Source organism: Heptranchias perlo, unplaced genomic scaffold, assembly GCF_035084215.1.
Source record: "Heptranchias perlo isolate sHepPer1 unplaced genomic scaffold, sHepPer1.hap1 HAP1_SCAFFOLD_437, whole genome shotgun sequence".
NCBI lineage: Eukaryota > Metazoa > Chordata > Chondrichthyes > Hexanchiformes > Hexanchidae > Heptranchias > Heptranchias perlo.
In genome coordinates, this window is record NW_027139450.1 from 1 (window position 1) to 26,800 (window position 26,800).

The 26,800-nt window shown below is 42.1% G+C and overlaps 1 protein-coding gene across 1 annotated transcript in view; it reads left to right on the plus strand.

The window, feature by feature from the left end:
• Positions 1 to 1,014: 1,014 nt before the first annotated feature.
• polr3b (polymerase (RNA) III (DNA directed) polypeptide B) overlaps positions 1,015 to 26,800 on the plus strand; it is a gene marked incomplete at its 5' end in the record, with an annotated part of 35,459 nt that continues 9,673 nt past the window's right edge. The window contains 11 exons of the mRNA XM_067979223.1: positions 1,015 to 1,176; positions 1,804 to 2,004; positions 3,440 to 3,602; positions 6,127 to 6,280; positions 9,185 to 9,259; positions 11,747 to 11,845; positions 13,653 to 13,780; positions 17,368 to 17,577; positions 18,388 to 18,546; positions 20,975 to 21,092; positions 23,510 to 23,652. Coding sequence (XP_067835324.1) covers positions 1,015 to 1,176; positions 1,804 to 2,004; positions 3,440 to 3,602; positions 6,127 to 6,280; positions 9,185 to 9,259; positions 11,747 to 11,845; positions 13,653 to 13,780; positions 17,368 to 17,577; positions 18,388 to 18,546; positions 20,975 to 21,092; positions 23,510 to 23,652 — 1,612 coding nt within the window. The remainder of the gene's footprint in view (positions 1,177 to 1,803; positions 2,005 to 3,439; positions 3,603 to 6,126; positions 6,281 to 9,184; positions 9,260 to 11,746; positions 11,846 to 13,652; positions 13,781 to 17,367; positions 17,578 to 18,387; positions 18,547 to 20,974; positions 21,093 to 23,509; positions 23,653 to 26,800) is intronic.

Below are 26,800 nucleotides of genomic sequence, written 5' to 3' on the forward strand. Positions count from 1 at the left end.
TATCTGTTTAAGTAATTAATGATTTTGGTATCGACAGTCTGTGATGTTTGATTTCAGAATGTCTAGGTCCTGTGATTTTGAAGTTATGTTGCAAAACCTATCCTACCTCGTGTGTAATTGAGAAAATTAAGTTATGAGAATGTACTGAATGGTCCAGAGAGGGAGGTATAGCTTCTATATCGGGAATGTACTGAAACAAAGGGAGCTGTGTTCAAAAATTGTGGAGACAATGGGTTTTAATTCCACACCACATGGGATGGAGAGAAGCTGGATCTGTATTGGCTTGTAGATAAGAGCCGAGCCGCTAACAGTCAGCCTAGTTCCAAGTTGCTGTCTTAAGCCCTACACCACTAGAGATTTGGTAGGCCTTGAGCCACTGGAGGTGTTTGTAAAACCTGCCAGTTTTCCGGCTTAATCTTTAACCTTAATTTTCTGTGTTTTTTAATGTGTTCATTATTTCCTCTGCATTTCCCTATTCTTTGTCGTCGTTTTTTTTGTCCCTAATGCTGCTCGCTTTGTTGGTGAGAGATATGGAACGGCACCAAAACCTGGGCACCCTGGAAAGCGAGGGATTTCCCCAGCGACAAAAGAATAACACGTTGACTTCGGAGATTGTCTGATCCCACCTGCTCCGATAATGTAATTAAATCTGCCCTACTGTCTTTAATTTCACAACTAGTTTGTGTGAAAGGAGAATTTGGCACTCTGAAGGCTTCAAAACTAAATAGGGATCTCAAGGTACCTAATTAGAATTCCCTGACATTAAACTAATTAGTGAAGGTATATTCAAGAAGCTTAATTTCTATATTAAATGTGTAATTGTTTTTCATGTACGTTAAATGCCACTGACGAGCTGTTTGCAAATTATTTAATTAATTCCAAAGCGTTCCCAGATTTATTGAAGCGAAAAGACCTTGCAGTGAAACCTGATATATGAATGTTATCGTGGATTCTCCATCCTCTCCCATATTTAACTCCAACCTCTCTTTTATTCCTTCCGCACCTCTTCCACAGCTCCTCTCGCTGCTCTTTGAAGACTTATTCAAAAAGTTCAATTCAGAATTGAAGAAGATTGCGGACCAGATTATCCCCAAGCAGCGAGCAGCCCAGTTTGATGTAGTCAAACACATGCGTCAAGACCAGATCACTAACGGCATGGTGAATGCCATCTCAACAGTAAGCACTTCTGTTTCTGTACAGTTGAAGTCTACGATCGTTTTAAGTTTAATTTTATTTCTCAACCTCATTTTAGATGTGTTTGGCTCTTTGCTGCCCTCCGAAGTGGCCTAGCAAGCCACTCAATTGTATCAAACTGGGGCAACTAGGGATGGGCGATAAATGCCGGCCTTGCCAGCGACACCCCCATCCCGAGAATTAATTAAGCAATTGGATGAACAATTCAACTTTTGGCTAGTGTTTATACTTGTGTGTAGAAGCAGCATGATGTGAGGGTACCTTGCAATATTGAAGTGCTGTGTACTTTGAGATTAAACAAGTTGGAATTGAGTATTAGCGTTGTACAAAATGATATAAATGTTTAAATCTAAAGTAATGATGAACATTTACTTAAAGTGGTGTCTATTTAAATATTAGGAACAGCTTTTGGTGATAGTGGGTAAGATTTTTAACTACAATTATAGAAAGTGCCATCTCCGTGTGTGATTTTATTGCCTTTTTATATTTTATGACCATTCGAATGCTCCCTCTGGAGTAATATGTGAGGCCTTATCTTGGAAGTATTGCCTCAAAGGCACTTCAGAATTTCTGTCTCTTAAAATAGCGTTGCTGTTTTTGCTGTTCCAGGGGAACTGGTCTCTTAAAAGATTCAAAATGGACCGTCAGGGTGTGACTCAGGTGTTGTCCCGTTTGTCCTACATTGCTGCGCTGGGTATGATGACGAGGATCTCCTCTCAGTTTGAAAAGACCAGGAAAGTGAGTGGTCCCCGGTCACTCCAGCCCTCGCAGTGGGGAATGCTGTGCCCGTCAGACACTCCCGAAGGAGAGGTAAAGATTCTTTCTTTGAGATTTTTAACGCTGTGTAATTTTACACCGTGTTATTTGGAAAATTCCCTTGCCTACTGGTAATGTTAATGCATCATTACGTCATTCTCCCTTCCTTAGAAACATATATTTATGGTGATACGATTAGCAAGGAAATAGTCTGTGTGAAAGGTGACCTTTTAAAGTATGACTGCACCTAATATTTTTTATTTCCTTCCAGATCACTCTGCCAATCCATCCACTGTCAGAGTCACACTTCCACTTGTGAAAGTGCTAAACTGACAACCTCATTCGAGTTTGTGGAGCCCCACATTCCCTCTATACTATTTAACGGCCCCTGCCCCTCACTCCTGGAAGGAAGCAGGACCCAACCTGCCTGTATCTACTAGGTGCCCATCAATTCAAAGTATACTGCAGTTTGGCAATCTGTTGTCTTGTATTCCCTTGAGTATAGGAGGGATCTTATCAAGGTGCTTAAACTGATAAAAGGATTCAGTAGGGTAGATAAAGAGAAACTGTTTTCCCTGGTGAGGGATTCCAAACATAAAGGGGCATAATCTTAAAATTAGAGCTAGGCCATTCAGGAGTGAAGTCCGGAAGCACTTCTTCACACATAGGGTAGTAGACACCTGGAACTCGCTCCCCAAAAGGCTGTGGATGCTGGGTCAAGGCGGGTAAATGGAGTTGAAATACGGATCATCCATGATCTAATTGAATGGCGGAACAGGTTCGAAGGGCTGAATGGCCTACTTCTGTTCCTATGTTCTTAATCAAAACTGTAAGTAATTCTAACAAGATGTTGATGCTATCACAAAGCTGCTTACTTCCAATCTGATGTTTGACGACCAGGAACCCAATACCTGTAGAACGTACACAGACAGCTCCGTCTAACCAGGCATAAATAGTTATGGGCATGAGACCCAATAGACTTCTGATTTTTTTTTTTCCCAACACAAATAAATAGCAGGGCAGTTCCAGATCATGTGGGATCATTAATCTCTCTCTCTTCCCCACTAACCTCCCCCCACACCTTCCCCACCTCCAACAAGACTCCAAATACAAGCTGCTTCTCCAGTGAACATGTTTTTCCTGGAGTCATAGTCACTTGTTACAATATCTGCTGAATGCTGCATAGGAAGTGCCATGAATAACTTCTCTCGCACCAGTCAGCACTTTGGCCGAATTCTGTGCTGTAAATTTCTAATGTCTGTGCCAGCTCTTCACTTGAGCACATACTACCCCATAAAAATGGGAATCTAAATGACACCACCCAGGCTGTTTAACAAACAGGAAGCTGAAATTCCCCATAACCCCCCCAGCAGTCTAACGGTTAAAATGTCGTTGTCCTCTATTTATGTCTGCCTTCTTTCATAACATACGTGAACAATTTATGCTTCGTTCTTTAAAGTAATGATTGTGGGTTTTTTGCTCCTTTTAGGCTTGTGGCTTGGTGAAGAATTTGGCCCTGATGACCCACATCACTACAGATATGGAGGACGGGCCCATAATTAAACTAGCCTTCAATCTGGGCGTTGAAGATATAAATCTGCTTTGTGGGGAAGAGCTTTCGTACCCAAACGTGTTCATTGTATTTCTGAACGGTAAACGATATTTACATAGTTCTTCACTTTAGTCGTGCATTTTTATAATCGTCATTACTTCATTGAGAACATACTGAGGAGCTAACGTGTTTTCATTGAGTTATATCGAAACTACAGCAACAGGCCATTTGGCCCAACTGGTCCATGTTTATGCTCCACACGAGCCTTTTCCCTCCTTACTTCAGCTAACCCTATCAGCAAACCCTTCTATTCCTTTCTCCCTCGTGTTTATCTAGCTTCCACTTAAATGCAACAATGCTATTTGCTGCAACAGAATAATCGGTCAGCCATTATTAGGAGGAATTTCTTCATTCAGAGGGTTGCGAATCTTTGGAATTCTCTACCCCAGAGGACCGTGGATGCTGAGTCGTTGAATATATTCAAGACTGAGAGAGAGATTTTTGGACTCGAAGGGAATCAAGGGATATGGGGATTGGATGGGAAAGTGGAGTTGAGGTTAGAAGATCAGCCATGATCTTATTGAATGGCGGAGCAGGCTCGAGGGGCCGAATGGCCTACTCCTGCTCCTATTTCTTCTGTCCTTAACTGCTCCTTGTGGTAGCGTGTTCCACATTCTCACCACTCTCTGGATAAAGAAGTTTTTCCTGAATTCCCTATTGGATTTATTAGTGACTATTTTATATTTATGACCTAATTAATTAAACTAGCCTTCAGTCTGGGCATTGAAGATACAAATCTGCTTTATGCCATGTAGCACCTAATATATCCAGGAATCTGTGACAGTCGGTTCGAACATCGCCCTTTCATTATAGGAACTTGGGTTTGACTCTGGCCCAAACTCATTGAACGAAACTCTTCTCAATCCCTTAATACCCTTACCTAACAAAAATCCATGGATCTTAGTCGTGAAAGCTCCAATTGCCCCCGCATCCACTGCCTTTTTGGAGAGAGAGTCCCATATTTCTACTACCCTTTGTGTGAAAAAGTGCTTCCTGATTTCGCTCCTGAACGGCCTAGCTTTAATGTTAAGATTATGCCCCCTTGTTCTGGATTCCCCCACTAGAGGAAATAGTTTCTCTGTATCTGCTCTATCAAATCCTTTTATCATTTTATACACCTGGATTAGTTTACCCCTCAACCTTCTAAACTTAAGGGAATACAAACCAAGTTTATGCAACCTATCCTCATAATTTAACCCTTTAAGACCCTGTATCATTTTAGTAAAGCTGCAATGCACCCCCTCTAAGGCCAATGTATCCTTCCTGAGGTGCGGTGCCCAGAACTGAATGCAATACTTTAAATGGGATCTAACCAGAACTTCATATAACTGTTACATCACTTCCACCGCTCTGTAATCCAGCCCCCTTGAGATAAAGGCCAACATTCCATTAGCCTTTTTGTACCTGCAACTAATGTAATAACATTAACTCCACTTGTCAATTATGGATCTTTGACACTTAGCAATAAATCCTATGTTTACAAGAATGACAATAGACTTTCCTCTGAGCTGTCTAATGCATCATGTTGTGTATTCCTTTCCATTGCCACAGCAGCAGTGATAAAGTACTTGCATTTATATAGCACCATGTCACATCTAAACATACCAAAGAGCTTCACACAATGAATTACTATGTAGACCATTCTGCTCCAGGAAAGTCCCACAAATAACAGTGAGGTGAATGGCAAGTGAAGTTTTTTATGGCAGTGTTGGTTAAGGGAGGAATGTTGGCCAGTACACTGGGAGAACTCCCTGCTCCTCACCAAACACTGCCATTAAAACCACGCAATACCAATTCTGCGAATGCTACAGGGTAGTTTGCACTGTCATTGCCTAAGCAGTGAGTTCCCTATTTGCACTATGTTGGAGTAGGAAGGCAGAGACTGTTCATTGAGAGCCGGGGCACTCCCCCACGATTAGAGCAAGTCAGGGCTTGACTTTACTGACATGTTCCTGGGCATCTACTGCGCAGCCAGTTACAGGCAGCATTCTCAGACTCTGTGTCCCTCACTCTTTAGCTTAATTCATGTGTAAGAGGAAGAATGTCTGATTAGCCATCGATGTCACGTTGGGTTTTTGAATGTAGCTTAACTTCCACATACTCATGTCTGCCTTGATCACCCACTCTCAAAAGTGGAGTGCTTACCACTTCTTGTTGTGTTTCTTGCCTTGTTGCATTGACTCAATTTCTTCCACTGCCATCATCCTGACAGCACGTTGTACCACCGTGAAACAGTAGAACTTGGATTGATATAATAACTCCCTAGCACAGCTCTGTCACCAACCTTGGCCGTGCAATATCACAATGAGGGCTTGATCACAAGAGGGTATTGGGAGGACCAGTTACCCATACTGCTGCTATAAGGTGTCAAACTACTTGAAGCATCAGTGATGAAGTGGTCAACCCCCCTTCCCCCAAAGGATGAGATTCACTTACATACAGAGATTCAAACAATAGGAACGGTAGTGGGAACATCTGACCGTTTCGGGAGTTTGTTTTGGGAATATGTTCAACACCTACAATCCCAGTGCAATCGCTGTTTATTTCTGTGTTCATCTCATTAGGTAACATCTTGGGTGTAATACACGACCATCAGAAACTGGTGAAAACGTTCCGTTTGATGCGGCGGGCAGGATACATCAATGAATTTGTCTCCATCTCTACAAATCTGACTGATCGCTGCGTTTATATTTCTTCTGATGGAGGCAGACTTTGCAGGTACCAGTAAAAGGCGATTAATCATTTTAACAACTCCAAGCGCAGAGCCCTGTTAACCCTGACGGTGCCAAGTGCCACAGAAGAGACTTATGGCAAGGGTAATGGTACATGGAATGAAGGGCAAATGAGGCCACATGGATAGAGAGATGGTTGAAGCGTAGAAAGCATAGGGTAGAGGTAAGATGGAAATTTGAGAATGGAAGGATTGGTGAGTGATGTTCCACAGGGGCCTCTCTTATTTACTATGTGCATAAATGACCTAGAATTAGGAATTGAAGCAATCTCATAATTTTCTGTTGACAGCAAATGGTGATGAAAATTTGGAATTCACTGCCTTAAGGGGTGATGATGTGGAGATGCCGGTGATGGACTGGGGTTGACAATTGTAAACAATTTTACAACACCAAGTTATAGTCCAGCAATTTTATTTTAAATTCACAAGCTTTCGGAGATTTCCTCCTTCCTCAGGCAAATGTTTCAAGAGCCTTGAAACATTTGCCTGAGGAAGGAGGAAATCTCCGAAAGCTTGTGAATTTAAAATAAAATTAAGGGGTGATGGAAGCAGATTCGATTGTAACTTTCAAAAAGGAATTGGATAAATACTTGAAGGGGAATAATTTGCAGGGCTATGGGGAAAGAGCAGGTGTATTGAACTAATTGGATAGCTCTTTCAAAGTGCCGGCATAGGCACAATGGGCCGAATGACCACCTTCTGTGCTGTAAGATTCCATGATTACGCCAAGATGGTTCACTCTGAGGGAAGAAAGGAGTGCATGTTTATTCTGTAGCGACCCTAGCAGCAGAGGAAGTCACAGTTCAGCAGGATAAAGCTCTGGGCCGTTGGTAAAACTCATTCTTACCTATGTACTCTCCGCATAACTTCCGCGATTAACACGTGTTTAAAAATTAATCTCCGAAAAAATTACGGCATTAATCACAGAAGTTAACTGCGATTAGTTGACAGCCCTAATTGCTACTATACATGACTCTTCCAGAGACAAGGTAAATAATACTCGATAACCAGAATAAACTCAGACTGTCACCACAGGACTCATTTTTAGAAGTAATGCAGAATATTATAACTTATTTGCTTCGGCCTTTCAGAGTTCAAAGTGTACATTGCTTTTAGAAGAGGAAAATTTTAAACTGTTGAAGATCTCTTCTCTTCCCTTCCCCAGTTGTCATGTGAACACAATGCAACATAAAACACATTGTTAATCCTATTCGGTACGGCTGATATATTCCAAGAAGGAAAAGCTCGTTTATTTTTGTGTTGTTTCTTTGTTTCTAGTTTAAGAGCGATAATTGAATTTCTATCTGCTCTGTTCTGTAATGCTCTACTTTGGTGCATTGTTCAGAAACAGTACTTAACTTTTTAAGATGTGCTCATTAAGTCTCAGGAGAGTATTTGTACTTTTTTTTATATCTGAGTACCTAATGTTTATTTTCTGCACTTTGCTGGAGCTCGCTCTACAAATAGCAATCCCGCTGATGTTCAGATCTGACATACCGCCCTTTGTCTCTCGGGTTCCTCCTGACGATGGTGCTACAGCATGCTGGGATACATGTCACCACTTCAGATGCTGCAAATAGAAAGATCCGAAACACTTTCATAAATCTGCTCATTTTTTTTTAAGTCTTTCCAAGTATGATCATTTTAACCAACGCTTTATATTGACCTGGAGATAGTCTGTGGGCTCGCTCTGTTCTATTTTTCTGATTGTTTTCTTTGTACAGTAAATATAAAATGATATTGTGGGAGAAAAAGTCAGTTGATTTAATATTGCTATAGTTATGTTTAAAAGTGATATTTTAAAGTTATAAAATTGGAATTGTGATGCTGTTCTTTAAATTTAAAGGTATAATGCACTTTCGAACCACTGATCCCATAGTTGAGGCAGGGACCATGGCATCTTTTAATGGAAAATTGGATAAATATTTGAAGATACGGTGATATAGAGAGAGCGGGGCAGTGGGATTAATTTTAGATTGGTTCAACAACGTGCTGAATGGCAGCCTTCTGTGCTGTAAACGTCTGTGGTTCCATAATAAAGGAATTGCTGTTGCACAAGGAAGTATTTTGAAAAGAAAGGAAGAACTTGCATTTCTGTTGCACCTTTCATAACTTCAGGACATCCCAAAACACTTTACAACCAATGAAGTACTTTTTGAAATGTAGGAAACGCAGCAGCCAGTTGGTCTCACAAACAGCAATGAGATCCGTGACCAGATAATCTGTTTTACTGACATTGGTTGTGGGATAAATGTTGGCCAGGACACTGGGGAGAATTGTGCCATGGGATCTTTTACATCCACTTGAGCGGGCAGATGAGGCCTCGGTTTAACGTCTCATCCGAAAGACGGCACCTACGACAGAGCAGCACTCTCTCAGTACTGTACTGAAGTGCCAGCCTAGATTATGGGCTCCTTCTGACTCAGAGGCAAAAGTGCTATCACTGAGCCAAGAATAAATATTTTGCAACTATTTGCCAAGTATCTACCCCAGGTAGGACACTTTTAACATAACTAATGGCATTTTGATGAATTTGGTTACAGTAACCAGGCTGGTGCACAACGTAGTCTTGGTTTTTGTACCTAACCTTAATGTAAAATCCATTTGATGGAACAAGGAGTTGAGCACAAATCGAATCACATTGTCCAAAACTCAGTCTTTGCATGATTCTTGTATTTGTGTTGAAAATTTGAATATGCAAAACTTAAAATATCCCCACACTTTACAGTTGTTTCGGATTTGGGGTGGAATTTCAATGAACGTTTATTTTTTATTCTCCAAGTTCTTTGCTCTAGAAAAAGAGGCAGTCATCAGTTCTACTGGAGAATATTGGCTTTCCTCCATTTTGAGATTTCCCTAATGAAAGATTCTTTGGTTGACATTGTTTATAGGCCTTACATTATCGTGAAGAATGGAAAACCAGCGGTAACAAACAAGCACATCGAAGAGCTCTCTCAGGGCTACAGGTAATCTCAGTAATCTTTTTAATAATATAGACGGGATCTTATTACTGAAATGGGTAACTTAGTATGCACTGTGTAGCAGAAGTGTGACACCACTTGCACCCATGATTCTCCACAAGGAGAGCTCCTGATACTGGGTGAGCTGTACTGTTGAGAAGGTGGTGGGGGGCGAATGGGTACTTTCGCGGGGGGAGGAAATTGGTGGACTGTCTCCTCGGGCCGCTTTATTTTTCTCCAAGTAACTACTCATTGTGTGGTTAGAATGTGGAACTCGCTACCACATGGAGTAGTTGAGGCGAATAACATAGATATATTTAAAGGGAAGCTAAATAAACACATGAGGGAGAAAGGAATAGAAGGATTTGTTGATAGAGTGAGATGAAGTGGGGTGGAGCATAAAAAAGAAAGAACTTAGAATCAGAAAATTTATGGCTCAGAAGGAGGCCATTTGGCCTATCATGTCCGCGCCGGCGGAAAATGAGCCATCCAGCCTAATCACACTTTCTAGGTGAAAACTTGCATTTATCCAGGTGAAACTTGCATTTATATAGTACCTTTCACTACCTCAGGACGTCCCAAAGTGCTTTACAGCCAATTAAGTACTTTTGAAGTATAGTCGCTGTTGTAATGTAGGAAATAAACACTGGCAGAGACCTGTTGGCCCGAGTGGACTCTTTCTGTGCTGTAAAATTCCATGTAATTCTATGCAGCTGTCGGGCAGTATTGGGCAGTCTTGTTTGTTTACTTCCCTTTTGAATGTGCATGGTTGTGTGGAAGGGTGCGTAGAGGTGTTGCATTTTCAGGTCTTTTTTAACCTTCCTTACACTAGATTGTTTTGGTTCTCTTATCTTGAGTCACTCTCTTGAGTGAGTCCCAACTCCCTGTGCCTTCAAGGGTGCCTTCACTAGCCTTACTACCTATGTAGAAATTTGATAAAATGCCAGGAATAATGAACTGAAAACCCTGTCTCTTAATTATTTTTAAACTATGGGAATTATTCCTGTGCCTCCACTGGATCTCTCGAGTCCTCAGAATTTCGCTATGTATGTATGTATATGTAGTGAAATTCTATTTATCTCCTCAAAAGGAAAAACACCATAAAAGGTCATGACTGGTATCTGTTACTTTATGAATGTTTTTTATAAACATTTCTTTTCTTCTATCCTTTACCAACAGTGGGAGCTAGCTGGTCTACCTTGTGTTTCTGTGAAGATTTTAAAAAGGTTCAATTCTGCCCCACTCCTCTGTTTGCTCCATTTTATTCCCCTCGATTGGCTATCGAGGCATGTTAGAGTTTCCTAGCTGCCAGCCTCATTCAAAAATGACACGTTGTCGTATCCATAACTGAACCAATCACCAATCCTGTATAGATTTCAAATTGTGAGTTTAGTTCCCACTCAAGCCCTGTTCCCATGGAAACAATAGCAATGTGAGCAACAATATAAGCTGGGACAGCACAGGTGGCTTTTTAAACTCTTCAGGGATTGTGCCCTGAATTAAAGGAACAGCCACCAGACAAAAACAAAACAGAACTTGTGTTTGCCTTGCCCAGTTTAGTCGAACGCTGTAAATTCTGCTGCACGATTTCCGATTTTACGATTTGTGTTTCATAAAGTGAAGCAATGCCTTTTGTGAAAAAGAAGAGAATGGAAATATATGCCAAATAGTAACATTCTCAGTGGATCTAGGGGCGCAGGTAAAAGTGAACTTTAAAAGCAGTATTGCAGATGGGGGGGGAAAAAAAACATTAAAAAAGGCAAACGGGATTCTGGGTTTATATTTTGGCATGGAATGCAACACCAAGGTGGTGATAAAGCGCACACAAGATATTTGAGCCGAAATTTTGTCTTTTATTCTACTTTACAGAATTTGAAATTATATACATCAATATTTTCGGGGGGGGGAACCACTTGACATTAATTCAAGTTGCCAATTAATTTCTGGAATATAAATTAAAAATATATGTTTTTTTAAATGGTAATGATCCGTGGGGTTTTCCATCACTCGGCGTATCGTACCCAATTTTCGGCACCCCGTTACGGAGAGGAATTTGGAGACGTGGAAAAGGTGCAACAGCGATTCACTGGGATGGTACCAGGAATGAGGGGGTAGAGTTATGAGGAGAGACTGGGGCTGAATTTATTGGAGGCGAGAAGTTTAAGAGAAGAACTAGTGGAAGTGTTTAAAATTATGGAGGGGTTTGAGAGGGTGAGCAGTGAAAGATCATTTCCACTGGTGAATAGTGACTTGGGATTAGCATGAGAAGTGTTAAGGGGGAGGGTAAAAGAGATTTTTCATGCAGGTGGTTATGAGAATATGGAATACATTTTCACCCGTGGCTATTAATGTTGACTCAATCACAACATTTAAGAAGGAGTTAGATAAACATTTGAAGAAAAAAAAGTACAGTTTTTGGATTGAAAAATACCCATAGGTACTCCAACTGTAAAACATATAATGGTTGGTTTAATTTTTGCAATTCATTTGCAGGACCTTTGAAGATTTCCTGCACGAGGGGTTAGTGGAGTACCTTGATGTCAATGAAGAAAATGATTGCTATATTGCACTTTACGAGTATATGATCAACAAGTAAGTATAGAAACTGCTGCACTTGATGTAACTGCAGGAATGACTTTGGGTAAAATTCTAATTCACTTCAAAGTATAATTTGTTAATTCTGCATAAAGACAATTTTTTAGAAAATTTAATTTTCTTAAGTGGACGCTCCCTGCCTACAATGATGATATACAGTAGCCCTGGAAGAGTTAAGAACATAGGAATGGGAGGAGGCCATTCAGCCCCTTGAACCTGTTCCGCCATTCAATCAGATCATGGCTGATCTGTACCTCAACTCCATTTACCCGCCTTAGCTCCCTATCCCTTGATACCCTCACCCAACAAAAATCTGTCGACCTCAGTCTTGAAAGTTCCAATTGACCCCCAGCATCCACAGCCTTTTGGAAGAGAGAGTTCCAGATTTTAAGGAGCATTTTTATGTTGTCGACCCCTCTTATTCTGGGTCTGCCTCGTGGCCTCTCCCACGTTGGCCGTGGTTTGGTGGTGAACTCTCTGACAGGGTCAGACTCGGGGCAGTGTACGAGGAGCCCGTCCCGGAGGAGCTAGTGCTGATCACCCAGTTGGGACAATGGTGGTCAGTCAGTCAGTCAGTTTGTGAACAGCCTCATTTAAGATTTTGTCCTGAAACTGAACCTTTGGTAATGTGCTAAGCGATCTGGAATCGAATCCATCGATTCACCTATACATTACTTTGGTGTACCCTCGTTTCTGAGCCATCTTTAAATATGAATATTGCTGATGCATTGTGGAGCTGTACTTTGAGATTGTGACTGATTTGAGAAACACTTTGGGAGGTTTTTTAAAAAAAAGTTATAGGCACTTTATCAATATTCTTAGAATCATCCAATGATACAGCACGGAAAGAGGCCATTCGGCCCATCGTGCCTGTGCCGGCTCTTTGAAAGAGCTATCCAATTAGTCCCACTCCCCTGCTCTTTCCCCATAGCCCGGCAAATTTTTCCCCTTCAAGTATTTATCCAATTCCCCTTTTGAAAGTTATTATTGAATCTGCTTCCACCGCCCTCCCAAGCAGCGCATTCCAGATCATCATAACTCGCTGTGTAAAAAAAGTTTCTCCTCCTCTCCTCACTAGTTCTTTTGCCAATTACTGTAAATCTGTGTCCCCTGATTACCGACCCTTCTACCACTGGAAACTGTTCATAATATTGAACACCTCTATTAAATTGCCCCTTAACCTTCTCTGCTTTAAGAGAACCATTCAGTTAAGAACATAAGAAAGAGGAGCAGGAGTAGGCCAATCGGCCCCTCGAGCCTGCTCCGCCATTCAATAAGATCATGGCTGATCTGATCCTAACCTCAAATCTAAATTCATGTCCAATTTCCTGCCCGCTCCCCGTAACCCCTAATTCCCTTTACTTCCAGGAAACTGTCTATTTCTGTTTTAAATTTATTTAATGATGTAGCTTCCACAGCTTCCTGGGGCAGCAAATTCCACAGACCTACTACCCTCTGAGTGAAGAGGTTTCTCCTCATCTCAGTTTTGAAAGAGCAGCCCCTTATTCTAAGATTATGCCCCCTCGTTCTAGTTTCACCCATCCTTTGGAACATCCTTACCGCATCCACCCGATTAGTGACAATAAATGTTTTACTGCTCCTAATACACTTTTTCCCCATTCTAGAAATAAAAAAACCTTCAAATTTGATAATTATTGTACGCATGTATGTAGAAATAATTAAACGGAGCGCTCCATTATACTTTACTGCTGCTACTTTTGTTGTATGGTATAAGAGATATTTTTCTGTGCCATGTTTTTCTATTTTAAGTGCCTGAGAGTTGCTCTGTTGCTCGTTATTACAGACCGACGACCCACTTGGAGATTGAACCGTTTACACTGCTGGGGGTGTGTGCAGGACTCATCCCCTACCCTCACCACAATCAATCTCCAAGGAACACCTACCAGTGTGCTATGGGGAAACAAGCCATGGGTAAGAGTTGCTCATCTTATGAAAAATTATTGCAGCTTTTGCTTACATGGCGTGTTTCTGTAAAAGGAGAAACACTGTACTATATCAAGGAGTTTGCAACCAACACATTGAAGCTGTCCCACTGTATTTGGCTGCAATCTGTGCTAGTACCTGCAGTGTGGTGTTTCCTGTGGAGCTGTAAATCTTTCTGCCTCATTTGTCTCCCAGTCTTTGTGTTTTATTCACTTTTTTTCTTGATTTGCCTCACACACTGTCCCTGTCTCTCTGTCTCTCTCTCTCAGTCTGTCTCTCAACTATTCTTCCACTGAGGCCTAGAGTCCGATTCATAGCTCCGACCCTACGATAGAAATTATCTCTCCTGTTGGGCAACAGTGAGCTTGACACGGGGCAGGACAGAGCAGGGACCTGGTGCTTCAGGGAGAGTCGGGCAGGAGGTGGTCCTGGTCTGGGTGCATTGTTTACCCTGACCCATGTGGTCCTCTCTTCGCTGTTACATTGGATCCAGAGGCGTGGCACTAACCAGGACTTCCTGCAACAACACACGTGCAGGAGAGGGAAACTGGAGGGCAGGGCCAGGAGGGAGGCTCAGCGGGAAGAGCAGTGACTGGGTCTGGGAGGCTGAGGGATGAACTGGGGCTGAAATCAGGGAAATTATTAGGTTTTAAGAAAAAAAAATTGTAAAAGACCATTATTTTAGTTGAGAGTTTCTATTGAACCAAACTCCTTAATTTCTTGGGAATGAACAGTCTGTTTTATTTAGGGAAAAGAAACCTCCATTTTCTTGGAATAGTGTGGGAGACTTGAGCTCGTTTTTGGCCCAATGTCACGGTCTCGCTCAGATAGATTGGAATCTGACGAGCGCACTCAGCAGACAGCTGTTCACTTTCCCAATTTGGACATTTATCGCTGTTTCTTCATCACTGGGTCAGAATCCTGGAATTCCCCTCCCTAACACCATCGTGGAAGCACTATCATCGCAAGGACAGCAGCGGTTCAAGGAGAAGGCTCACCACCACCACCACCTCAGGGATGGGCAATGAATGGCAACCTTGCCAGTGTCGCCCACATCCCGAGAATAAATAATAGGTCAATAGGTGTGTCCCAGTCAGGAGCAAGAGCAAACACGGCGACCAGAAAACGGAGTGCAAAGGGCATTGTTTACATATAAAACAGGATCAGGTTATTGATTGTGTTTAACATCCATGAATCGCTGTGCATTCAGTGTGTGGTTGCCGATGCAGATCTGTCTCCGGGGGACAGGCTGATGTTGGAGCACGTGAATGAGAACCATTGTATATTTGTGGTTATAATCCAGCCCAGCACAGACATCATTTCCTGACCTCTGACCTGATCAGTTCCCTCAATCACCGTTTCATGTACTTTTATTTTCTAAATATAATTTTCAGAAATTAAATTCAAATTTGCAATGTAATAAAAAGCTTAGATTGAAAAAAATTATCGTGATGAAGAAAGATACAAAAAATAATTCACAGGAACAAAAACAACTTGCATTTATATAGCGCCTTTAATGTAGTAAAATGTTCCAAGGCGCTTCACAAGAATGTTATAATACAAAATTTGACATCAAGCCACAAAGAGATATTGGGACAGATGACCAAAAGCTTGGTCAAAGAGATAGGTTCTAAGGAGCGTCTTAAAGGGGGAGAGAGAGGCGGAGAGGTTTAGGGAGGGATTTCCAGAGCTTAGGGCCCAGGCAGCTGAAGGCACGGCCGCCAATGGTGGAGCGATTAAAATCGGGGATGCGCAAGAGACCAGAATTGGAGGAATGCAGAGATCTCGGGGGGTGGAGGGGGGTTGTAGGGGCTGGAGGACGTTACAGAGATAGGGAGGGGCGAGGCCATGGAGGGATTTGAAAACATGGATGGGAAAGAGAAGGTTAATGGGGGAATCTAATGGAGGTTTTCAAGATCAGGTTTTGAGAGGGGAAATGGTGAAAGATTGTTCCCATTGATTAGTGAATCGGTTACAAGGGGCACAGACTGAGGATTATGAGCAGAATGAAGGAGGGATTAGAATATTTTTTGTTCACAAAGCAGGTTATTAGAACAAGGATTGTTTTACCACAAGTGGCTACTGAGACAGAGCCTGCAATATCATTTAAAGGGGCATTCAATAAATATTTGAAAAGGAAACGAGAAAGGGATTAGAGAAGATAGCTCCAGTTGAAGAGAACAGGCACGTGGGGCCGAATGGCCTCCTGCCCTGCTGTAAATTCAGTGATTCTATATAACATTGTGAAAAGGTGAGTTTATTAATCGCTGCATATTCCTGGAGAGAGATTTCTAGAGGTTTTGTCTCCAAGAGTTGTTTCTCTTTTCTGGCAATGGGTCAGTGATGCCGGACCAATGCTAAAGGTTTCTCCTAATTGCTTTTTGTGTTTGTACCCATTTGACATCATTTTCAAAGTGAACAGTTTGTTGCCACACACAGTTAAGTAGGATCAGTGCATACAGAACACAGATCGATATATATGCAGAGCCCCTTTGTTGGTTTTGTGTGTGAAGCTTTTTGTGTTTTTTGTTTTGGAGTGTCATTTGCAATTCATTGTCTGTTTTTTTTCTGTGGCTGGTGTATTCAGCTGCCCAGACTCTGAGGTTGTACAATCAGCTCCCTGGATACAGTTCCCTGTCGTCACTTCTGACGTTAGAAAGCAGGGCGACTGTCAAAATCTGGATGTAAATGTTGAGCAGGCTGAAAGTGTAGCTATGATTAATGGCACCATCATTACAATGTGTGGCTTTTGTGAAAAAACGAGTTAAATTTAACTGGGACCATGTTGAGTGTTGGTTCAGCTAACTCAGCACAAGATAAGATTTACTAGAATGGTACCAGGGATGAGGGACTTCAGTTATGTGGAGAGACTAGAAAAGCTGGGATTGTTCTCCTTAGAACAGAGAAGGTTAAAGGAAAATTTGATAGAGGTGTTCAAAATCACGAAGGGTTTTGATAGAGTAAATAGGGAGAAACTGTTTCCAGTGGCAGAAGGGACGGTAACCAGAGGACACAGATTTAAGGTGATTGGTAAAAGAACCAGAGGCGAAATGAGGAAAGAAATTTTTACACAGTGAGTTGTTATGATCTGGAATGCACTGCCTGAAAGGGCGGTGGAAGCAGATTCAATATTAACTTTCAAAAGGGAATTGGATAAATACTTGAAGGGGAAAAAATTACACGGCTATGGGAAAAGAGCAGGGGAAAGGGACTAATTGGATCGCTCTTCCAAAGATCCGGCACAGGCACGATGGGCCGAATGGCCTCCTCTTGTGCTGTATTATTTTACGATTGTATGAATGGATGAGCTCTCCTATTATAATCTGGAAACTACTGAAACCTGAAGTAAAAATTAATTAATGAAATCTGACCCAGAAAACGTCACCTTTTATATGCACCTGCATTGGGCTGGGATTTTGTGGGGTTTTTTTAACACCTGTTTTGTTTTTGATCAGCTGCCAAAGATTATGATTTGATTTGTATGCCCAGGAATCAGATCTCCAAAGTTTGCAGGACTGGAACGGTCTGCTTTCAAGAACGCAGACTGGTTATATTTTGTTATTGTATCTCTGCAGGCACAATCGGCTATAATCAGCGTAACCGAATTGACACCCTCATGTACCTACTCGCGTATCCTCAAAAGCCCATGGTGAAGACCAAATCCATCGAGCTGATTGATTTTGAAAAGCTACCGGCTGGGCAGAATGCCACAGTTGCAGTGATGAGCTACAGCGGTTATGATATTGAAGATGCTCTTGTCCTAAATAAGGCTTCTTTGGACAGAGGTAACGTATGCATCATGCATCAAAAATGAAACTGCAAAGTGTATGCACTGGACTCACAGAATTACTTAGCCTATGTTGAACGTGCAGAAAGACAGAAATATGTGCATTTAAATAGAGCCTTTCATGACCTCAGGACGTCCCAAAGCGCTTTACAGCCAACAAGGTACTTTTGAAGTGTAGTTACTGTTGTAATATGGGGAAACCTGACCGCCAAATTGTGCACAGCAAGGTCCCACAAACAGCAATAGATAATGACCAGATAATCTGTTTTAGTGATGTTGGTTGAGGGATAAACATTGGCCAGGACACCAGGGAGAACTCCCCTGTTCTTCTTTGAATAGTGTCATGGGATCTTTTGCATCCATCTGAGAGGGCAGACAGGGCCCCACTTTAACATCTTATCCGAAATACGGTACCTCCAACAGTGCAGCACTCCCTCAGTACTGCACTGGGAGTGTCAGCCTGGATTATGGGCTCAAGTCTCTGGGCTTGAATCCACGACCTTCTGACTCAGAGGTGAGAGTGCTACCCACTGAGCCACGATTAACACCTTGGAGTTGGAATAGCATTTAATCTAAAGCCCCCCCCCAACCCACTGGCACTGCCCACCCTGCCTCTTCTCAGTCCCTCAGCCCCACTCCTGTTTTTGTTTCTGAGTCTGTCAGTGGGACAGCAACCTGCTACTACAAGGGAGGAACATCATTGTTAGATGCCCAAATTGTATATGTCTTTGGAAACTGACTGACTGACTGTTTCAGGGGTGCTTAGCTGTAATAATCGTTGCCTTCATCCTTTTTCTTTTCCTTCAAGGTTTTGGAAGATGCCTTGTGTATAAAAATGCAAAATGTACACTTAAACGTTATACCAATCAAACGTTTGACAAAGTCATGGGTCCAATGCTCGATGCGGCTACACGAAAGCCAATTTGGCGCCATGAAATTCTAGATGCAGATGGTATTTGCTCACCAGGTGAGGCAACGAGAGATATGTTGGGTTAGAGCAGAGCACAATCAACAACTTGGTGATATCCTCCTTTCCGCGACTAACACCTGCTCATATCAGACAATGCTAATTTAAGCCATAGTGAGTGGTTTTTTTTACAGCATCAGGAAAACTGTGAGCAAGTGAGTAGTAACTGTTTTTAAAAGGGTCTGTGATTGTATTGTGTATGTCTTATGGTAGGCAGTGAAAGTTAAATTCCAGGGACTGGATACCCCCTGTGCCTAGTTGTGATTCAAATATTCATTTATGGCACTAAGGGATTGATCGTAACAATTAATATAGGAACAGGAGTATGCCATTCAGCCACTTGACCTTGAGAGATTCCAGTAACTTCCTCACAATTAATGTTAATCTGACAGGTCTGTAGTTACAACAACTTGGATTTATATATCGCCTTTAATGTAGTAAAACGTCCCAAGGCTCTTTGCAGGAGCGATTAGCAGACAAACTTTGACACTGAGCCACATAAGGATAATTTGGGACTGGTGACCAAACACTTCGTCAAAGAGGTAGGTTTTAAGGAGCATCTTAAAGGAGGGGAGAGAGGTAGTGAGGCGGACAGGGGAGGGAAATCCAGAGCATGGGGCCTAGATGGCCGAAGGCATGGTCGCCAATGGTGGTGCTAAGGAAAACGGGGATACACAAGAGGTCAGAATTGGAGGAACGCAGAGATCTCGGAGGGTTGTAGAGCTGGAGGAGATTACAGAGATAGGGAGGGGCAAGGCCATGGAGGAATTTGAACATAAGGATGAGAATAGTTACCTGATTTCTCTCTCCTTCCCTTCTTAAGTAATGGAGTGACATTTGTAATTTTCCAATCCAAAGGCAAAATTGTTGAATCATCTTTGGAAAATTATGACACATGACCTGCAATTTCCCCACCTGTTTCTTATTAATACCCTGGGATGGAGACCATCAGGTCTTGGAGATTTGTCTATCTTAAGTCCCGTTATTTTCTCCATTAGCATTTTTTACTTATTTTAAATCCACTAAGTTCCTCTCCTTAACGTAATTTTAGGTTCCCTTCGACCACTGGTATTTTGTCCTCTTTCCCCACTGTGAAAATGGATACAAAGTATTCATTTAACAAGTCTGCCAAGTTTCTTAACTGTTATAGTCTCGCCTGCATTCACCCTTTACCACTCTCTCTTAATATATTATAAAACTTTTGCTGTTAGCTTTGATATCCCTTGCAAGTTTTTTTTTTCATATTCCCATTTTGCAGCTCTTATTACTCTCTTTCTATTCCTTTTTTTTGTAGCTCTCCCAGTCTGTTGAATTTCCACTTTTCCTTGCATCTGTGTAAGTCTTTCCTTGTGGCTTGATACTGTCTCTTGCCTCGTTTGTTGACCATGGTTGCTTAACTGCACATGTGGAATCTTTGCCTATTAAGGGTTTGAATCCAGCTTTTGGCTTTGGTGGTGGGAGGGAGGGGGGTCAGGAACTATATCAAGATGTTGACTTCCTGAGGGGACGGAAACTGTATCTAGATGTTGGGAGGTGGGGGGAGGAATGAGAAAGGAAAGAATTCTTGATGTGTTTTTCAAGTTAATTTACATTTAATCACTGCTGTAATTTTTCGCAACAAGATAGACTTTTATATTGTATATGGTCTGTTGTAGTTTTAATAAATAGTATATCCAAATCAGTCTGACATTCCCCCTTGCTCGTGGTGAGTATTATATTTTGCAGAGTCTTTAGCCAGTGGGTTAATGCACGGTGAGCTGTGGCACTGAGATGTACAGGCCACGTTTGATCCCTGGGTCCTGCTGATTTAGCCGATCTCAGCAGGGTAAGAGTTAGGAGGGGTGGTATAGTCATTGTCACAGAGGGTTGAAGCTGAATTCCCACTCGTTGCTCAGGGACTGACTTGGAAGAGAGAGAGAGAGAGTGTGCGCGCACGCAAAATCAGACTTAGCTGTGATACCTCCCACAGTTGAGTAATTTCCTGACATTAGCTGTCTGGGGACAAACGCATGAATAAAATGAGCACTTGGGAAGGTACCAGTGGACTGCCAACGCCTGTGGACCTGTGCCTAGCATTACTGACCACCTTCAGAAAGTGGGGATCAAGGATGGGAATTGGAGGTGAAACGTTTACCTTTCATTGTACTTGTCCGATCAGTACAATATGTGGACACCTAGCAATGTATTTAGCATTTGGGATGTGGATATTGAATGGACTGTTACTTTCAGATTGTGTTTGGATAGTTCTAACTGTATTAAAATAAAACATGCACTTTATCCTTTGTCATTGATCAGAGTAAATCTGGTCCTCGCTCATTTGCAGTGAATCACTCTGTAAATTAGAATTTTCGCAAGTGTTCCACACTTACATTGTGCAGCGTGAGCTCCTGATGAGAAACAGTTACACATTGCCCTTATTTTTGGTTAGGTGAGAAAGTGGAAAACAGGCAAGTGCTGGTGAATAAGTCAATGCCGACGGTTACACAGACTCCGCTGGAGGGAACCGCACAATCCCAACAGCCACAGTTTCGCGACGTCCCAATCACGTAGGTTCAAACACCAATGTGTGTCAACCCAGGGTTCAGGCTTCTGGAAATGAAAACTGGGCGACTGGAGCCACGACGGAAATTTCTTGCGCTTGATATTTTAAGAAAGAACTTATATTTATATAGCACCTTTCACATCCTCCAGATATCCCAAAGCGCATTACAGCCAATAAACTACTTTTGAAGTGCAATCATTGTTGTAAAGTAGGCAAACACTGCAGTCAATTTTGCGCACAGCAAGGTCCCAGAGTTAACAATGAGATGAAAAGGAACGTAAGAACATTAGAACAGGAGGAGGCCATTCAGCCCCTCAACCCTGCTCCGCCATTCTATTAGATCATGGCTGACCTGTACCTCAACTCCATTTACCCGCCTTTGCTCCGTCTCCCTCGATACCCTTACCCAACCTCAGTCTTGAAAGCTCCACTTGAAATCCAGCATCCACAGCCTTTTGGGGGAGAGAATTCCAGATTTCCACTTTGTGTGGGAAAAAATGCTTCCTGATTTCACTCCTGAACGGCTTAGCTCTAATTTCAAGATTGTGCCCCCTTGTTCTGGATTCCTCCCACCAGTGGAAATAGTTTCTCCGTATCCACCCCATTGAATCCTTTTAACATTTTAAGCACCTCGAGCAGATCACCCTCAATCTTCTAAACTCAAATGAATACACGCCAAGTTTATGCAACCTGCCCTCTTAATTTAACCCTTTAACGATTAGATAGTTTGTTGTTGTTGGTTGAAGGATAATATTGGTCAGGACACCAGGAGAACCTGCTCTTCTAATAGTGCTGTGAACAGACAGACAAAACCTCAGTTTAATGTCTCATCTGAAAGACGGCATCTCCACCAGTGCGGCACCCCCTCAGTACTGCACTGAAGTGTCAGTCTGGATTATCTGCTCAGTCCTGGAGTGGGGCTTGAACCCATGACCTTTTGAGTCAGACGAGAGTGCTACCCACTGAGCCCAAATCTCCGATATGCCCTCCAGTCACGTGGCTCAGCGTAGAAGTGTTAACTCATAAAAATGTATCCCTGTATCTTATTTAAACCACTGCTGATATAATTTGCCTTTCTGGAATTTCTCTTAAACCCATGTTTTTGATGAAATTAATATTTTGTCACCAGATTTTCAAAACCTCTTTTGAAAGGCTCAGTTGGTTATCGTTGTTTACGATTCAGAAAATTATGGGTCGAAGCCCCACTCCTAGACTTGAGCACGTAATCTAGGCTGAACCCCATGCCATACTGAGTGAGTGCTGCACTGCCAGAGGTACCATCCATAGAATTATACAGCACAGAAGGGGGCCATTCGGCCCGTCGTGCCTGTGCCGGCTCTTTGAAAGATCTATCCAATTAGTCCCAATCTTTCCCTATAGCCCTGCAAATTTCAAGTGTATATCGCGTTCCCTTTTGAAAGTTATTATTGAATCTGCTTCCACCGCCCTTTCAGGCAGCGCATTCCAGATCATAACAACTCGCTCCCGTTGGATGAGATGTTAAACCGAGGCCCCGTCTGCCTGTTCCTGTGGTTCGGGTAGATGCTGAAGTCCCACGACACCATTGGAAGAAGGGCAGGGAGCTCTCCCGGTGTCCTGGCTAATATTCCTCCTTCAATCAACGCTGCAAAAACAGATTAACTGGTCATTCATCAAATTGCTGCTTGTGGATCTTGCTTTGTGCAAATTAGCCGATGCATTCACCTACATAACAGTGACTGCACTTCAAAGTTACTTGGAACATTATTCAGAAATATGATAAGGCACCATATAAATTTAAGTTCTTTTTTCTTGGGAAACTAATAACAATAGGGATTTTGCTGTTTAAAGTGTAACCCTAATGAAAGGGAAATGTCATTTCTACCGTGAATATTGTATCTGAACCTGCAGAATCCTGATCGAATGAAATAACCAGTATAATGTAACAGTTCATGTAAACCCAGAATTTCGGGTAGTATCATCATCACCATCTGTGGGAAATGAGCGCAGCATTGAAGGACAAACACTTTTGCAGTAAGTCCACAATCCCCATGCTCCCAGCCAGGAGCTGTGCTCGAAGGGACTGTGGGTCAGAGATAGGACGACAGCCCTGATTCTCCAATCCCGTTGAGTAAAGCCCCCCGCTGGGAGCACTGGATCGAGCACTCACTTTGACTGGATAATATTTACTGTTTCTGAAGGGCAGAAGCTGAAATAAATTAAATGTTTCTATATAATTGCAAACTGTGCTAGACAGAGTACCGCTGCACCTACTAACCTTAATTGAAGGGGAAAATAAATACTTGGAGAGAAAATTTGCAGGGCAGGGGAGTGGGACTAATTGGCTATCTCTTTCAAAGACTCGGCACAGGCACGATGGGCCGAATGGCCGTCTCCTTTGTTGTATCACCCTATGACTACTTTTGTTGCTTCCATTAACAGATACAAAGGAGCAACAGACTCGTATATTGAGAAGGTGATGATCTCCTCAAACTCTGAAGATGCATTCTTAATTAAGATTCTGCTGAGACAGACGAGACGTCCTGAGATTGGTGACAAATTCAGCAGTCGGCACGGACAGAAAGGTGAATTGTAGTGTGTGGGGTGCAGTTCATGTTGTGACTTCACCTGTTGTCCTTTACACAATATATTCGGCATTTGTAAGTAACTACCTACAAGGGGGTGGGAATTCAAAAGTGAGGGAGTTACGCTTCAGTTGTACACAGCCCATCTGGAGATACTGCGTTCAGTTCTGGGCACCAAACCTCAGGAAGGATATATTGGCCTTGGAGGGGGTGCAGTGCAAATTCACAACAATGATACCGGGGCTTGAGAGGATTAAATTGTGGGGACCAGTTGTATAAACCTGGCTTGTATTCCTTTGAGTTTAGGCGGTTGAGGGGTGATCTGATCCAGGTGATAAATGATAAAGGGATTCGATAGGGGAGATACAGAGAATTTATTTCTTCTGGTGGGGGATTCCAGAACAAGGGGGACACAATCTTAATATTAGAGCTAGGCCATTTGGAGTAAAATCACAAAGCACTTTTTTCACACAAAGGGTAGTGGAAATCTGGAACTCTTCTCCCCCCCCCAAAAAAAAGGCTGTGGATGCTGGAGGTCAGTAGACGTTTTCAAGACAGATCGATAAATTTTTGTTGGGTAAGGGATATGGAGTTGAGGTACAGATCTGATTGAATGGGGGAACAGGCTCGAGGGGCTGAATGGCCTCCTCCTGTTCCTACATTCTTAATATTTGTGAACTGGTTGATACGGTGATGTTAGATGCAAGCCTTTTCCCTCTGGGATTTGCTTCAAATCCAGCCCAGACTGATGGGATAAATATCTCTTCTATCTCTGTCTGCTGACTGAGGGAGTCTTGCATGAAATGAGTTTGGGCAGTGTCCGTTCAGTTAGTGGTCATCAGTCCACTAAAACGGCCCTTAAGTTGGCAATTTCACTCAGCGCGGGTACGGGTGGGAAATGGAATAGGTTTGCTGGGACAGTAGGTTGTGCTGTTCTGTCGGTACAGAACAACAATCTTTCCTGTGCATCTGTATGTCCCGGGAGTGATTGTTGATGCTGAGTGCCTGAAATGGATAGTGTGCTGCCATCTCTAACCTTAGTCAACACGTTATTTTAATTTTAATCAGCTAATTTTTTTCTTTTGGGGAGGGGTCAGGAGGATATCCACTTAAATCAAGATGGTGCTTTAGAAATACTTGCTCTCGTCAAGTTGAGGAATGTTTGATGCTGGAGAATGGAACACTTTCCTACTTCTGGCCCTGGTATCCACATCAGCTGTTCCCAGGTTGTTTTATTGCTCAAACTGGGTGTAAATTCAATCCCACTCCGTTATTCAGCTGCATAAACTGCGCCCCAGTTTTAGAAATGTGTTTCTGACTGCGCCAGTGACTTTTCTATTTCTCATGCATGAGATTCCTGAATCAGTTTGGCAATTTACTAACATTTATGGAGAGTTTGATGGCTGGACCTGTCTCCCCTGAGTTGAGGCAGATTTACAGTAAGATCATTAGAGAGATGGGATTTTCATTCTCTTGCTCTGCCGCAGATTCAAATGTGAAAGGCGCTGATTCACCCAATCCTCTGGTTTCATGGTGTTTAAAAGTTTTTAATTTAATCTAATGTAACTTGATGTCGTTACTTATCACCAAGTTACTCGTAGCAGCATGATCCCTAAGAATTCAACATCCAAAATGATCACCTCGAGGTGTGGAAATGAATTATCTTAAAATGTTTTATCTTTGGACAGTTTCACTTCAATTTAAAATTGCGCTTTTTTAAATACGTATTCCTGCAAGTTGGGGGAGAAAAACGTCTAGTAGAAAAAATTTGACTGGTGCAACTTTTTAAAAACCTGCTTTTTAAACTCTCCTCGTTCATTCTGACATAGCCATGAAACGTGAAAGGCACAAACAATCTATAAAATGTCCTGCAGTGCATGTTTTCACATACAAGTCCTGAACTGGTAACCTTGTGACCTCCTAATTAAGTATGTAAAACAGTTTCATTACCATTTTATGGCACATAATTGCCTCCCACAAGCACAATCCAGGAGTGAAACAGTAAACGCAAACTGTATTGCAAAGCAGCCCTTAACCCATTCTCCATTTGCAGCTTCTGTGCTAATTGTTTTATAATAGCTGCTCCCAAGAGTATTTTAATCTCTCTAATGTATTAATTAGTATGCACTCTCCTTAGCTTACACTGCTTTATTTAGTGGGAATATATAACTGAGCCTGAGGAAAATCCTGTAAAGAAGGGCTGAAATGGTTTAAATAGAAGCCTGTCACCACAAACAGTGTAACAGAGATCAAAGTATTCCGAGAGTCTGATGGAGACACGGGCTCTACCTCAGATTTTAGTGATGGTCTCCGTTTGTTGGATATTTCAACTGTGATAAGTTCATGAGCTTTGACTTGAATCGTTCCCGAGCATTTTTTTTTAATGATTATCCACTGAAAATCTTAATCCGTTTTTAAAATGTTATTACAGGATTTGTTTTAATACAGGTGGTGTGTCTAAACGACAACGGCAATAAATAGACTTTGTGCAATTAAATTGGGGAAATGTTATTAAAATCCCTTGGATATGGTTAGCCCTGTCAGCACTTTCACTGGATCACAATAGGTTAATTATTTACTTTAGTCACCAGTCTCTTCATCTAATGAAACCCACAGCTGTGTTGGATCTGTGGTTGGATGTGTAGGTCCCATTGTTACACAGCTCACCAAAGGCTACAAGCTGCCTCTGATGGAGCACTCTCAGTTCTTTCTGTTTTCTTGCCTTTCTGTGTCAATTTCATGCATCTTTTATCATTCCCTTTCACACAAAACAAACAACACACACTGACTCTCTGTGGCCATAGCAGTCTACATTTTCCATAGTCTGCTGCTAGGGGTGTGCTTATTTCATCATACAAGAAGGTTGCATGAAGTTTCCCAAAAGATGCTTATTCACCTGTTACATCGAAAGTCTTGATTATTCAACTGTAGGGTCTTGTTTTTTCTAACCCCCTTTAAGCAGATGTTTGTTGTGTGTCCCGTCCAGGGGAGTTTACAACCACATGAGTAGGTTGGTACAGCTCCCCACCGTGCTGCAGATACTACCTGCGATTTAATGATTAGTTTCCCCCCCTTGAAATAAATCTCTCCAAAAGCACTTGCATTAATATCGTGCCGTTCATGACCTCAGGACATCCCAAAACGCTTT